Here is a 15,267-nt window from a genome sequence, read left to right as displayed (position 1 = left end):
GTCGTTCCACTAACACTCATTCATTTAAATCCACAATGACATCCACTAAATCCTCTTTAGTACATAAACCACTGTGTCCTGTCATTCACTTAAAATTACGGCAGGTCCTGCTCAAATTGAAGCAGGTTTTGGTCAGGAAGGACAGACTAGCAGATCAAATCTGCAGATTTTGTTGTTGTTGTTGTTTACTCTTCTAATCTGCAGCTTTACTTTAAAGATGATTGCAAAGAAGAGTGTATGCATAAGCAGTTATCAGGGAGTGAGAGAAAGAGAGAGGACATTAGTCAACAAGCTCACAGCTGAATTAAAATTCAAACACAGCACCACTTTACCATTCTGAGGGCTAGTTTGCAGGAATATAAAGCTTTTTGCCTGTTTCAGTTTCTCTCTCGGTCTCCCTCCCATCTGTTGTCTATGTTCTTCCTGTAAGTATGGATGAACAGTCACTGCTAGTAAACCACACCAATATGTGCAATCAATAAAGACTGTGTGCGCAGTGTGCAGGTCACAGTAATGTCCTTCTAGTTCTAGTGCATTTCTAATGCAAGCTGCACGAGTAAAAGGCACCTCATTCATTGTACAATCCAAATAACTAAGTTGTTCTTATATTCTTTTTTTTTTTTTTACATAAACCAATATGGCAGCTGTCTCAGATTTGTACCGACACCTAATGGTGCAGATATTAAAAAAATAAATAAATAAAATTCAAAAACACACAAAACAAAAGCTTTCCATTATCAATAGCAATGTCAGCCCTGATTAAATTATTACTATTTAGCTCATCATGTGATCCCCTATGAGTTGACCTGCTCAAGGTAAAATAAAACCATTTTTATGAGGCTACTGATATGGCTGGAGTTTTCATCTTAGGTGAGAGAATATCATTTTAAACATTAATTCTTCTTCCAAAATATTTGTCCCTTTGTAGGGTCGCAGTCATTCTGAAGACTATCCCAGCAAATATTATGCATTTACACATACATTTTCTAATGAGGGAACAAAAAATACAGTGTACATTTAATGTAATCTTGGCAATAACAATTATAGATTTATTTCAAGTTCTGTTCACACACAATCTGGAAACGACAGAAATAGATCCACCACCCCAGCAGATTTTTTACACATGCAAATACATAGACAGACATGCATTTCCCTGAGATCTTTCTCACGCAAGCCGAGAGCAGCTCACAGCGGGACTGGGAAAGACTGAAAACACAGAAAAAAAGAGAAAAGAATAAAACTGGGACAAAGCAGAGAAAACAGAGGACGAAAGATAAAAAAATTAAAAGAGGAGTGATGGAAACAGAAAATACTATACAGGCCCTTGAAGGGATACTGTATTTGTCAATTTTGAAAAAACAGGGTAAGTGTGACTTGAAAGGGGAAACGGGGGAAAGCCAAAGAGAGATATTTTAAGACATATAAAGCATCTGCACCAGTTCAGTCTGTTAAGATGTGCTCTAGTAACACACATATAGTTGTGGTAGGTCAAACACATCCAGGCATACACAGAAAGCAGGATGAAAAATCTAGCAGAAATGCTGCTCTCAGTGTGGTCTGTGTATTTTCCAGTATCTACAATAGCTCACCGGAGCAGGACGAAAGAGGGAAAGAAACAGAATACTGGGGGAAACTCAAGACAAGAGCATTTGCTGATAGCATTTGTTGATTCACTAAAAGTATTATGCAAATCAGATAACCAAAATCTCCATTATGCGGGCTGGTTCTGAGTGCTAGGATGTGGACAGTCATGATCTTGCATATATTGCTGGGACATATTATGCAAAAAAAAAAAAAAAAAACTTCTCTGAACAGATTATAATGCTCATCTCCATCATTTGATTATTGTTTGATCAACTACTGCTGCCAAAGAAATGAAAGAGTGAAGTGAGCTATAAGGCAAAAGGCCCCTGAGGAACGTTTAAACTTATAAAATAGTCTGCTTGTGTGGGATTTTGGTGTTTTGAGTGTGTGGACCCCCCTATGCTCAAAGCCACCACCTCCAGATAAAGCACACGGAGCCACTGACAAACAAACAGCAGTGCACATTAAAAACCGGCACACTATAGGCCCACATGCTTGCCCTCTCTCCCACTGCTACAACAGAATGCTGCTTTCCAACTCGATTATGAAAACACCGCTTTGACAAATGAATATTTAATAGCTAAAATAAAAATATCTCTCACAAAAACAGTCTCCAACACAATAAATATCTGCCTTTTCTGACATATACACATGCATATATACATAAAGAGCAGGTATATTTAAAAGCGGTTTACGTTTATGACTATTCACAAGTTATAACAGCAAAAAAGATTTTAGTTTATGCTGAAAAAAAGCATTCCAGCAGACCTTTATCCTTATTTCAGCAAATAAAATAAAATAAAATCTTTGATTAATTTTATCTCACTTTTTAAATTAAGAGCTAAATTGATCCTCCGGTTGATATTTATTTATTTATTCACTTTTTAACGCCATGACAGCATCAAGGCTATTTTCATGGCGACCTCTGTATAAATTATACAAGGTATACAATTAACAAAAGGTTGATGCTCGGGTTGAAAACACCATTTTAAAAATAAGGATTTGTACATAAAAAACATGGAAAAAAAACATAGGTGATACAAAAATATTTGTCTCAGTAGCTGATAGAAAAATATAGCAAAAAATTTTGTTTGTCGTAAAAAAAAAAAAAAAAAGTGAATAAGCCTTTATCACTTTGCTTTCTGCGGTTAGATTCATTTTTTATTTTGCTTTAGATGTGAATAGGCCTTAAAATTGTAACAGCAACTGATTGCACCACACACACAAACATATGAGCAGGCACTCATGAATACACTTCCATATGGGCAGTGTGAGAGAAGCGGAGGGTTCAGCAGTGCTCCAGTGTGATGAACACAATGGCATTTCAACCTCTCAGACTGGCAGCCACAGTGACAGGGCTGCCTCTCTCACCCATGCTGCCTATAATGGTGAAATCTCTCTGTCTCTGTCCCAAACCATCTACGCTTCTTGTCATTCTCATGGCCTGTGCAGATAAATGGCAGTCAAAACAAAAACTACACAGTCTTGCTTGACAGTAAATGTTCTTGCTGCGGAGTCTCCCTTGACTTCACGTGATGGCCTAAGAGGCAATTATTTGAAATAAGTTTAAATAAATAATTATGTACACAATGTATGAAGATACTGAATATAAGATAATCAAAATGCAACTGTAATATCAAATCTACAAATATAGTCTAAAGCTATGATTTCTCAAGCGGCAATATGTTGTAGCTGCATCTCCAGAGACAATTGGCAGGAAGGAACAGCATCTCTTCAGCAAATATTGATTCTCCAAATGCAGTCAGACTAGACGGTAATGATTCGACTGCAGCAGCAGCAGCTAGCAGGCCTGAACTGAAACCTGCACATCATGACAGGCCACCAAACATTCCCGCATTGATCTTCATTGACTACATTCCTGAGAGAAAACACCACGTTGAGGGTCACGAACTAAACGATTTAAAACAATCCAAGAAATCTTCAAAGCGAAAAGAGCAAGCGGTCTCTTCAAACCTGACCTTTTCTGCATCAGACCGCCAGTGGTTTAACATGGTCCTCACACTGAATCCTCACAACAACATACTGACTCAATGAAAACAGCAAAAAAGTGAAACAGAGAGGAGAGGGAATAATGGTTGGTTGGAGGAATGCGTTTCTGATACAGTGTGGCTAAGATCATGTGCTAATTTTGAGAGCTCTGCAAATTTACAGGACTGTGCAAATTCATATGACTTTAATAGATGTAACACGATAAGAAAGAAAAAAGCTGAACATCACTGATTGGAAGTCCGGCCATTTCCAGGAGTCTATTCAGTCAAAGAACCGGTTCCAAAACATGATTCAATGGTTCTTTTATAATACTACATAGCCTAAAATGTTTTCATAAAAAGCTTGGATCAGTTTTGTACAATTCAAACCAGTTCAACTGATTCACTAAAAATATCAGATTGAAAAGAGTGATTTGTTTACCAAACAGTTTGATTTGGACCAGTCCATCTAACTCACAGAAAATATAAGAAAAACATTGTTTACCAAACAAACAAGTTTGATTCAAACCAGTTCAAATGACTTACAGAAAATTTCATATTCAAAGGAACGATTTGTTTACCAACCAGTTTGATTTGAACTTATTCAACTGATTCAAAAGCCATTTGTTCAAATTGAACAAGTTGAAAACGAATAATTAGCAGTGCTAAACAGACCTGATAAATGTGTACGTCAACACTGTACTGGCTATAGATTTAACAGCTAATGCGCTTTCAGCCATGAACTATGTAAGACGACTTAAAGGGTCTCAACCAAAACCTATGCAGTATATCCTAGCATGGTAGACTACAACAGTATGAAAACACTGCAAAGAGTAAATTTTGCAATGGGCCAGAGCCCCCTCCTTACACTGATTTTTTTTATTTATTTTTATGGAAAACTCCCCTCCCATTACAGATTTCAGTTACAGCAGTACAGCAGAATCATTGTTTCAAGAATAATGATTTCCTACCACAATCTAGCCCATGCAATCATTAAAACAATTTAATTGGAATGTTATTTAATAATAGGCTATGAATCGCCATTGTTCTGTTTTGGCAATGCATCATTTTGACAATTTAACAGTCCTTCTTTATGGTCAACATAAATATCTTAATTGGAAAATTAATGAATTAAAAGTTAATCAACTTTTTAAAACAACAGTAGAGCTAGGGCTAAATTCCACAACAACAATAGCACACCAAAATAAATTATAACGTGATTCAGGCTAAAATGACAAGGCTCCTCCGCGCATCATCTCGTGTATGCAGGTACCGAGTGCGCGTGGGTATCTGACCTTGCTGCTGCACGCGCACCTGAACACAAACGCGCGGCGTTACCTGAGATAACATAACATCCGTTACACAGATGCATTAACATCGCACTAGAGTATATTTACGACATAAATCACATTTATAACAATGTACTGACAGTACCGGCAAAATATTCCATCGTGATCAGACCGAGAAATCAAATCTTTAAGTGTAAACGTCATCACTTACTCGCTGATTCTTCGTATTATTCATGTTTGAAGAGTCGCTCGAAGAAGCTGGAACTCCGAAATCACCGCGCAGTCTTACGCAATTCACTGCATCTCTGAAGTGATCAAGAGATCAAATGGCCATTCCTCCACAATAAACAGTACGTGACTGTGTCACAGCGTTGGAATGAATGCTTGCCTGGGACCGTCGGTGTTTGACACGGTCATCTGGTCGTGCTCATCTCTCAGCTGTCATCGCAAGCCGCTCTCTCTCCAGTCCAGAGGGGGTCACACGAGCTGCGGTGAGTGAGAGCCAACCAGTGGGGCTGGAGAGGGGGCGGCGGTGCTGCTGCTGACTTCTGTTGGGTTTACCCTCGCGGTCCGGTAGGTTTATCGAACAACAGCAGGTTTTCCTAGAGAGCATGTAAACAAAGATACAAACACATCCCGCGCGCTCTCGTGGAATCAACACAAAGCTGTCAGTCAATGCGTCGCTGGAACAGAGTAATCTCTGTCTTTCTCCTCGTAACCATCTTCTCGTCTTCGTCCGCTTCAAGTCCACCGTGAATTACATCACCTCTCTAACAATAGCAGTGAGTGCTCGGAATAACGCGCCTCAGTGGAGCAGGTTCAGATCAGCACGTGGGTTGAACCAATTAAATCTTTATAAAGCAGCGAGAGTCCAAAGAGACAAAGTTTCCAAAGAGCGTCATGATTAAAGATGAATGTGCAGACTAGTACTTTGATTAGATACAATATTGCAGGTTTGGGGTTTTCAAACTTTTTGATGCCACCCCTTAACCTGATAATCAACTTATTTTATTCGGTTAATGTTGAATGTAAAAACTTGGGAAGAAACATTCTTTATTCAACTCAAAATGAGCATAGACCTTTTCACAATAAATGTAGGCAGAATATATGTAGCACCTTTATAGATAATATTGTCCAAGAAAATAGTCCAAGCTTAAGGTGATGACAATTATTTCTTATTGTTACTGTTGGCCTACAATTTATTAGCTGTCAGGGGATTAACAAAGCAACCAATCTCATAATTTCTGATAATTGATGATGCTGATGCTGTGTTTTGTTGTGAAAGCGAAAGTGCTTTGTTTGGCCTTCCAAATGAGTACACAACTAGAAATCAGTGGTTTCTGTTATATTTACAACACTGTTCCATAACAGTACAACCACGTAAACACATTGCAGTACACCAAATACACCAAATACTGTTCTTTTCTTTAATTATTAGTTCTTAATGTTAGACAGATCCCCATCATCGTTTTGAAGACCCCTGTCAAAATGAATTTAAAATATGACATTACTGGTTCTTGAACAATTTTATTACAATTTATTGTATTTTGTACATTGTACTTTGAATACCATCTGATAACACACCACCATTGCATCATAGTGCTACTTTGCAAGGATTAACCAACACTAAACAAGCTATTTTATATGCAGAACTTCATAGTAGACTTCATGACTTCATGGGCATATGGTTAAACAGTTTTACAAAAGGCTACAAAAACAAGTCTATGAAAAACAATAATATTCTGTGTCCATCAATTCCAATTTAGCTGCCCCCGATGTCATTAACCGCTAATTAGGTGCTGAGAGCCTTCATTATCTAGTGGCTTTCTTACAACAAGCAACCCTATAATAATAACAATCACAGCTCATGCATATCCAGCTTGGTCACCCAATTCAGTAGCGTTTTCACCAAACCTGTTGTGTTTCGATCACACAATTTAATTTACTTGAATCACACGAAGGCCTAGTGCTTGCTCAGGGTGGACTGAAGCCAGGACTATGACAGACATGCTCTTAGATTCATTAAGCCACTTCAGATGGCTGTTCCAGGGGGCACAGCAGGTCGTATTCACCCAGGTGAAAAATAGGTGAAGAGTGAGCCAGCAGAATGAAGATGAATGCCATAAGGCCCTATGTGCTTTTGGTGGCTTTTGTAGGACACAATGTCTGATGTAACTGAATAACATAATCAAAAGCACACAGTCAGGGTGGAGTGATACTGAATTATATAACAAATGTATAGTTGCATAAAATATTTCAACCAGGCTCATTGGAACTACATGACTACATTTCACTGTAGTTTCCAGCTCAAATGATCACTAAAGGCAGTAAAACGCCAGCTTGTATTTTCCCTTACCTGAAACATTTTCATGTTTGAATCACATTACTAGCTCCATATATGTATGGCTTTTCAAATTTGTAAACTTGCTCGGTAGCTCACCTGGTACAAGTCCCCTGAAACGCAAGCCACAATATTCCACTAAAGCGCTCAAAGCCTTGTACAAGCAAGCTAAAATGGTGTGCAACAAAATAAAATTTTGCAACATTTTACCGCCACTCACCGAAAACGTAATTTTTTAACTGCCGTGATACATACAACAACCAATGTAATATGCTGCTACACTCATTTCAGAATCAGAATGAGCTTTATTGGCCAAGTATGTTTACACATACAAGGAATTTGTTATAGTGACAGAAGCTTCTCACTATAAGCTTCTCACTATATTTCTTTAAAATTTGATCAATTTTAAAGAAAATTAAACACGCTATTCAGCGCCAGTCACGTCAAACGTGCAACAACACAATATCATTTTGCAAAAAATTTGCACAGGCATGTTTTTTCATGACACTGGGCTGTTTAATAAACCTACATATGCAAAGGAGAGAGAAAAAAATTATAGCTCATTTGGTGTACGTATCACCTGAAAAGTACAGCAAAAGTTTTGCAGCAATGGAGCCAGTCATGTATTTGCATTAAGCCTGGCTTTAAATATTTGGATACTTTTGTGGTGATATAAATATATGTCAAATAAAGAAAGTGTCATTTTGAATAAGTGTAAAGAATATGAGGTGATAAACAGTGTGGGTTTACAGAAGAGTGAGTAAACGAGAAAGGGGGAACAAAGAAGGAAAAGGGAGCGAGTTACAGTAGGGAATTGTCTTCCACAAATCGATGAACATGGTGAGAAACAAGCAAAGATGAAAGAAACCTTTATAGTGGGAAGAGGATTTTTGACCCAACACCATTTCACACACATCCTCAGGATGTTCTATATGTGCCCACAGGCTGTTATATATATATATATATATATATGTCAACACCCATGTGGAAACACATATCTAGCAGTTAGGGAATGGTTTCATATCAGTGGAGAAATGAGATCCGTTCAACAACAGCTGCACTAACTGCCACAGAGAGTATTATTGGTCACAAGGACCAAGAGAATGTGTCAGGGCCATCATAGAGTAAAATTAGCCTTGTGTTAATATGTGGACTCCTGTGGATGTGAAAGCAAGACCAAAAGACAAGGAGAGGGGGTGGGAGGCAAACTGAGACAGGAAGCCGTATGTTGTGGAATGTGAGAGCATTATGTATTTGTGAGCAAAAGTAAACATCCAGAGGACAGTGAGACTGAAATTCCTGACGTCACAGAGTGGCCTGCTGGGATACAGCTAGAGACAAACACAACAACATATATTGAAGGTATCAATGGAAAGCTAAAATAAAAGATTAAATGCTTAAATCCATTGGTTCATGTCACTTAAAGTTTTATAAAAAATAAACAGATTTGAAATTATCTCACTTGCCAAACACTTTTAAATCTAGCAAGAGTCTATTAGGTTTGGTGTTTAGTCTCCTTAACCTTCTCTAACTCTTCCTTATTGGCTTGCGAGTTCCGATTTCTACCATATTTACTTTCTCACTGGATGGAATATTTTTTTCCCAAGCAAACAAAATCTTGTTTCCTATCTGAGGCGTGTTGACCTTGTGCCTGAAGTTTGTTTCCTTCCTCACCATATACAGCACATCCAAAAGAGTGCCAGACTGGTCCTGATGTCACAGTTGCATTGTACAGTATGCCACATTGCATTATTGATGTTGTTCTACCAATAAATTCTGAGAGAAATATACAGCTAGCATTTCTGCCCTCAGGAGGGGCTGTGCATTGAGGCAGGAAATGAGCAATGTGGTTTGGAAGTTGACCACATATCACAACAAGAGCAGCAAAACATGAGATATTTAAAATTTCATCACAGATGGAAAGGAAAGAAATCCCCAATGGCAATATATTCTTGTAAACATTCATATCGCTATTTTTTTTAATAGATATACACAACCCATTACATTTGATGTCTGTATATGCAAATCCATATGTTGTGACATTCATTCAGTTAGAGTCCCTTTGCTCGCATTTGTTAAAATGCCTAGTTTACCCGTAGTACACACAAATCATTCACTGAGTAGTTATAAATAGCTGAAAAAAAAACCAAGCTAAAAGCATCAGATGAAATATTGTAGAGCTGATAATGGTGGTGTTAAATCAGTGGATTTACTAAAAGGCTTTTGGAAATATTGATTTTTTCATTATTGCAACAAGCCCAGCAACAACTCTACAGTTAGATGATTGAAAGCTCAATATTGATTAAAATCAGAAAGTCAGCTGGAAAATAATTTTATAGTGAAGCAAAAACAACAACAAAAAAATGTTGTAATTTTTTTCCTATGTGCCATTCAGAACTGAATTAAGTCTTTTAAATTAAAATTAAATTCCTAAATTTGAATTGTGGTGGCAAACAGGATGAAGAATTAGAACTCTAATTTAAATAAGGAAACAGAATTGCAATAAATTAATTTAATTTCATTCCATTCATAACAGAACATAACAGAAATTCATATAACTGTATATTAACTTGAAAAGCGCAGTTTGTCAGGACATGCTTTAAATGCTGGCTTAAATGTAGGCCTCATGGACAGAGAATGATACATAGAATGATAGAACTATATACAATGACAGAAGTACAGATAGATAGCATGTGAAGTGGTTTGTCAAAGAAGGGTTAATCTATAGCGTTGATGCCAGCTCATCCCATCCCAGCTCAAGACTAGCCATCCCATTCCTTAGCCAATGGGAGACAGCGCACGGCTCCTGCAGTATCTACACAGCAGCACAGTAAACTGGATTAACCTAAAGGATTCTTGATCACAACAAGATTACATACATACACATCCTGTCTTCATGCATGGCCCATTTTATCTGCTTATTGACAGAGACACATTATTTAATGAGCTGCTGAAAAAAGATCAGTTACCAAGAAAGGATAAAAAGGTTACAATGTTTCCAGAATATATTGATAAGTAAATAAGTATTGTTGGCCCTCTGCAGGGTCTTAAAGGGATAGTTCACCCAAAAATAAAAATTCTGTCATCTTTTCACCTTTGTGTTGTTCCAAACATGACTGATTTGTGACTTGTTTTTCTGTGAAACAAAAAATCATGTCAATAATTCCAATATTTTGGAAAACAAACAGTAAAGGTTCCAAATGATTTCTATGGAAATGGAAAAAAGGAAGTCAACTAACATTCTTCAAAATATCTTCTTTTTTTATTTCACAGAAAAAAGGGTCATATAGGTTTGTAATGACATGAGGGTGAGTAAATGATTATTATGAGTATTTTTGGGTGATCCATTAATTTAAACAAGCTGTACTCAGCTCATTTAATGCAGATTTATTAAGGAAGTAATTTAACACCTTGCAGATCCACTGGTATTTATAGTAGCTGATAATACTGTAATATTTTTGAGCACACTGGTGGTAAACCAAGACCCATAACTGGACTCAAGTGTATAGTAAAGAGTCTACTTTAAACACTCATAAAAACTTCAATTAAATGTGATTCCAGCGAAAACCCTTTATTTGTACATCTAAACCCAAACTACAAAGCTTTACAAAATCCAAACAAAGCAACCTCATGTGCTTCATCTGCTTCAGCAGCAAAAGTCATTTTACTAAGAGAGCCCTCTTGTCTGACCTTGACCCTTCTCCAGTTCAACTATGAACTATGAAGAATGACTTCAGGGGTTTGTACCAATGACATCAGCAGACGAAAACAGAAGCAGACAGCTTGTGCTTCTTAACACCTTCGTCAGCCCATGTGAACCTCAGCAACTGCCACTACATGGAAAGCAGGAGTCAGATCGATGGAGCTGGAGGCTGACACTGCATAACTGTTCGCACAAAGAAAATCTATTTCCACCAGTGGAGCCATAAATCTAAAGGAAAGGTTCAGCAATGATGCAAGCAGAGAATTGTAGCTCATCTATCTCAAAGGTACTGACAGATGCTTAGCACTAGATCATGAAAAGGTGCCACTTCACTGCGGGGAGGCTAAAGGAGGAGAGATCTAAAATTAAAGGTTTGTGAAATTGAAGAACAGGTCAAAGTTTTGCAATGTGGACATAAATCATGTTTTAATACAAATGAATGAGTAGTATGTCATCACATACCTGGGCAGCAGCTCCATATAATGCAATTCTGTATTACTCAGATGTTGTGGGAACATAATGATCTGCTAAAAAAAGGTCAATCCCAGGTTGTGGTGTGCATTTTTTTTTTTGTATAGTTCATGAATGTGCCTCTACAAGTCTGCAAATCTACAATTTGAGAATTTATTTTAATTAACTAAAGTTATCATAATGCTTTTTCGAGTACAGAATCAAAAATTGCACAGATGGTCGTATAAGAGCTCATGGCTCATAAAGCTGAAGTTTTAATCTTGGCTAAATCCTGTTCCAAGTGGCCGACTGATATATTGGCTGATATTTGGCATTTTAAAATTACCAGCATTGGCAGAAAAGGTTTTGGTTTTTTTGTCCATCAAGTATACAAGTTATACAAGTACACAAGTTGGATGTTTCATGTCATTTTCATATTTTTGTCATATTCTGTGTGTAATGTATGTAAAATTAGAGAATTGAATTTTCATTTTCAAATTATTTTAGTTAATATTTAGCTATATATTAAATTAATATACATTTAATTGCAGCAATTGGCATGCTTGTGCTATTAACCAATTTAAATTAAATTGTGTGGTATTGTATTTATTAGCTTTATATGAGCTAGTGGCCACCCAGCTCTCTAGAGATCGGCATTTGCCCTCAAAAAACTACTGTATACTGGTTAAGCACTAGTCCCGATCCCATTCCCCCTCACTCTATCACTTTCCTGGATAAAAAGTCTAAAAATAAATCTAAATAGCACCCCCAAAATAAAGTGCTTATAAAGGTCTACTAAATCAGTTTTATCCCCAACATTAAAATCTACTGGCCATGCTGAAAAAGTGGTGCTGTACTGAAAATGAGCAATAAATCGAACATGAGCATCCAGACAGGTCGCACATTATCTGCAGAGCCCCAGAGCAGAGAGTACCAGGAGAACGAGGGCTTCTCTTCAGCTGTATCTGATAAGCTAAACACCCAACACTTCAATAGTCATATCCCTGGAGCCCGGCCAGATGGTTCCCGTCAAACTGTGTCAAAGGATGAACAAACAGCGTAAAGTACATTATCTCATCCGTGTTGATTGAAGCTTTTAAGAGCAACAGCAGTTAATTGCGAGCTATTCTCAAGAGGGTGGATGTGTATCGGTTTGTTATACTGATGCTGAAATGACCCTCCTGCTGTTCCATTCACCCCCCTGTCCAAAACTACCAACGTGATGCTCAATTCAATTACACGGCCAAGCAGGCTCTATTCGCTTCCTCTGCAGGTGGCTAAAGGGATAGGTCACTGCATAAACACCTATATTACAGAACAGCAAGAACTCGTCCAGCTGAAAGATTGAGGGAAAATGGCACAAATTCTATCACAACATAAAACTTTATGTTTGGGGGTGGAAAGAGGAGTAAAATTACAGCGAGTGGTTTGTCCTTAGGTTTTGTTTGTCTTGAGTTTCTTTCAGCATATAGAGCAGCTGACTGGGCACTGCCAGAGGACTCGAACCGCTCCAGAAATTAACAGCGCTGCTTTCATATCTGATACCATGAAGGAAGTCCTTCTGAGACCAGAAACAGCAGCCAGATTCAGGCCGTTAGCTAGTTCTGTAGGCATACACAAAACTAAAAACAAACTAATCTTGAATAGCAGTGAAATGAGAGATAGATTTTTATATTAAATTTAGGCCTATATTTTTTTATAATAAATTTACAAAATGTATAAAAATAGTTTGTGGACTTTTATTATTATTAGTGCTGTCAAACGATTAATCGTGATTAATCACATCCAAAATAAAAGGTTTGTTTACATAATATATGAGTGTGTACAGTATATATTTATTATGTATATATAAATACAAACATGCATGTATATATTTAAGAAAAATATGCTATGTTTATATATTAAATATTTTCATAATATAAATAATAATAATAATAATAATAATAATATTAATGTATAAATGTATATACACATGTAAATATTTAAAAAATATATACTGTATGTGTGTGCATTTATATATACATAATAAATAAACAGTACACATACATAGAGTATGTAAACAAAAACTTTTATTTTGGATGCGATTAATCGTTTGACAGCACACAAAATATTTAATACAAATATTTGATAATTTTAATAATAAGATTATTATTTTTATATATCTATCGAATATCACCTCAAAGCCTGTTCACATCAACACAACAGTTCGATTTTGCATGTGATGTACGTTTATACAATTGTGAAAAAAACAGCAGATAGGCAGAATGAAAATGTAAATTCTCTCTCTGGTAGTAGGTGGTGTCAATAAAAAAAAAAATAAACCCACAAATTTCAGCATTGCGCAACTTTACGTTTCTGACACTCACCTGTTATAGAGAAGAAAGGAAATCAAACAGTTTTTTACATATTTTAAAACACTGTTCTGATTTTTGTATTTGCAATGGTGTTTTGGTGCTATAGTCAAATAACACAAAAACAAGAGTAGAGAGACAAGAAACAGATTCCGGATTCTTCTGCTATTCACTGTTAGTTAAAAATAGATTAGACCACCTTTCTGCAAAAAAAAGAAAAAGAAAAAAAAAAAAAGGGACAATAACTGCAAGCAAATGTTTGTCAAACAGATGAACAGCTGTTCATTCAAATCATTTTTATATTTTTGCACTGGATTTTCACACTGATTATTCATCTTTGTATAAACAGGCCTTAAGAGTGCATATAACTTTATCATATTTTTTTCGCAGTCCTCTGTGAGAGAGGCAACAAATATAGACCCATGACTGATGCGTTATGATGTATGATATGAAACATCTTGTCAGGGAAATTGGATAGATGGGAAGTCTTATGCAGAAACATATGCCCATTACCTGAATTCTGACTCAACAGATTCAGCAGGTGTTATCGGCTCTTTTTTTTTTTTAAAGCATAACATCTAGAATGCCTTAGCAGGGCAGGCAAGATGGGATAAAGTAATAAAAGTACGGGGCCAGGGTGAGAGCTTGCGGTCTCCACTAACACATTAGATGCTGGGAGGTGTTTTCCAAAGGAAGCTGGCTCGAGTCGAGACATTTGGCTGGTTCCTGCACACAGTGTGTCTATTCAGCCCTGTTCCTGACGACACCAGGGCCCAGGCCAGGAACGATAGAGGCAGCACTGAGGCGTGGGTGACCAACTACAATGCCCTCTTTCACTACAAGCCTATGCCCTCCTCCTTATACCCCACCCAGCCTGGAGGGCACGAGGAGTGCCAGAGCCTTGCAGATACAGGGCCTAGTCATGAAAAAGTAGTTACACTCAGGCTCCTTGAAACCAAAAATGTATGTTCAGAACGGAGTTATTTGCAAAGAAGTTAAGCATACAGTATTGGTCAAATATGTACTCTCACTCTATTTATTAACATAAGTTTGGGTTCCTTGCCACTGTTGAATTTGGCTTGCTTGCCTTGGGGTTAAAAGACTTAACATTCAGTAATGTCATTTGACTTGTGATTTGACACCATTGACACTCTAGGCTGAAAGCAAAACTTAAGCTTTATACATAAGTTTTACTTAAAATTTTAAGGCAACCAGCTTCAGCAGATTTTTGAGTCTTCTCAACTTGTTTTATGTTTATACAACAAAAGTTGAGAATCTCCTACAAAAATAAGTTGAGAGAACTCAATTTTAATTGTAAAGCTGCTTTCTAGCTGAATTGACTTCATTTAATTATGAACTTTGCAACATTGGCACAGTTATTGAACTGATTTGAATCAACATTGAACTGACTTGAGCTGAATACTGACACTATTACCTTTTTAGAGCTGCTTTACAGCAGAATTTGAATTTGTCTCATATTTGATGGTTTACATAGAGTTACTTTCTCGTTTATTTGCTAAACTGCTGAAACAATCTGTATTGTGTAAAGCGCTATATAAAA

The 15,267-nt window shown here is 37.0% G+C and overlaps 1 protein-coding gene across 3 annotated transcripts in view; it reads right to left on the bottom strand.

Annotated features, from left to right (window-relative positions):
• Positions 1–15,267, bottom strand: part of LOC306871701 (rhotekin-like) — a 69,611-nt gene that overhangs the window by 31,361 nt on the left and 22,983 nt on the right. Inside the window, exon 1 of one of the 3 annotated variants that reach the window (XM_079419810.1) lies at positions 5,073–5,426. The exons of the other annotated variants lie outside the window; for them this stretch is intronic. Within the exon in view, the coding sequence (XP_079275936.1) occupies positions 5,073–5,096 (24 nt within the window). The 5' untranslated portion in view covers positions 5,097–5,426. Of the gene's footprint in view, positions 1–5,072; positions 5,427–15,267 lie in introns of those variants that run through there. 3 annotated transcript variants of the gene reach the window in all.

This window comes from Barbus barbus, assembly GCF_936440315.1.
Source record: "Barbus barbus genome assembly, chromosome: 6".
Taxonomy (NCBI): Eukaryota; Metazoa; Chordata; class Actinopteri; order Cypriniformes; family Cyprinidae; genus Barbus; species Barbus barbus.
Note: the sequence above shows the minus strand (reverse complement) of the source record. Positions and strands in the feature narration are given on the sequence as shown.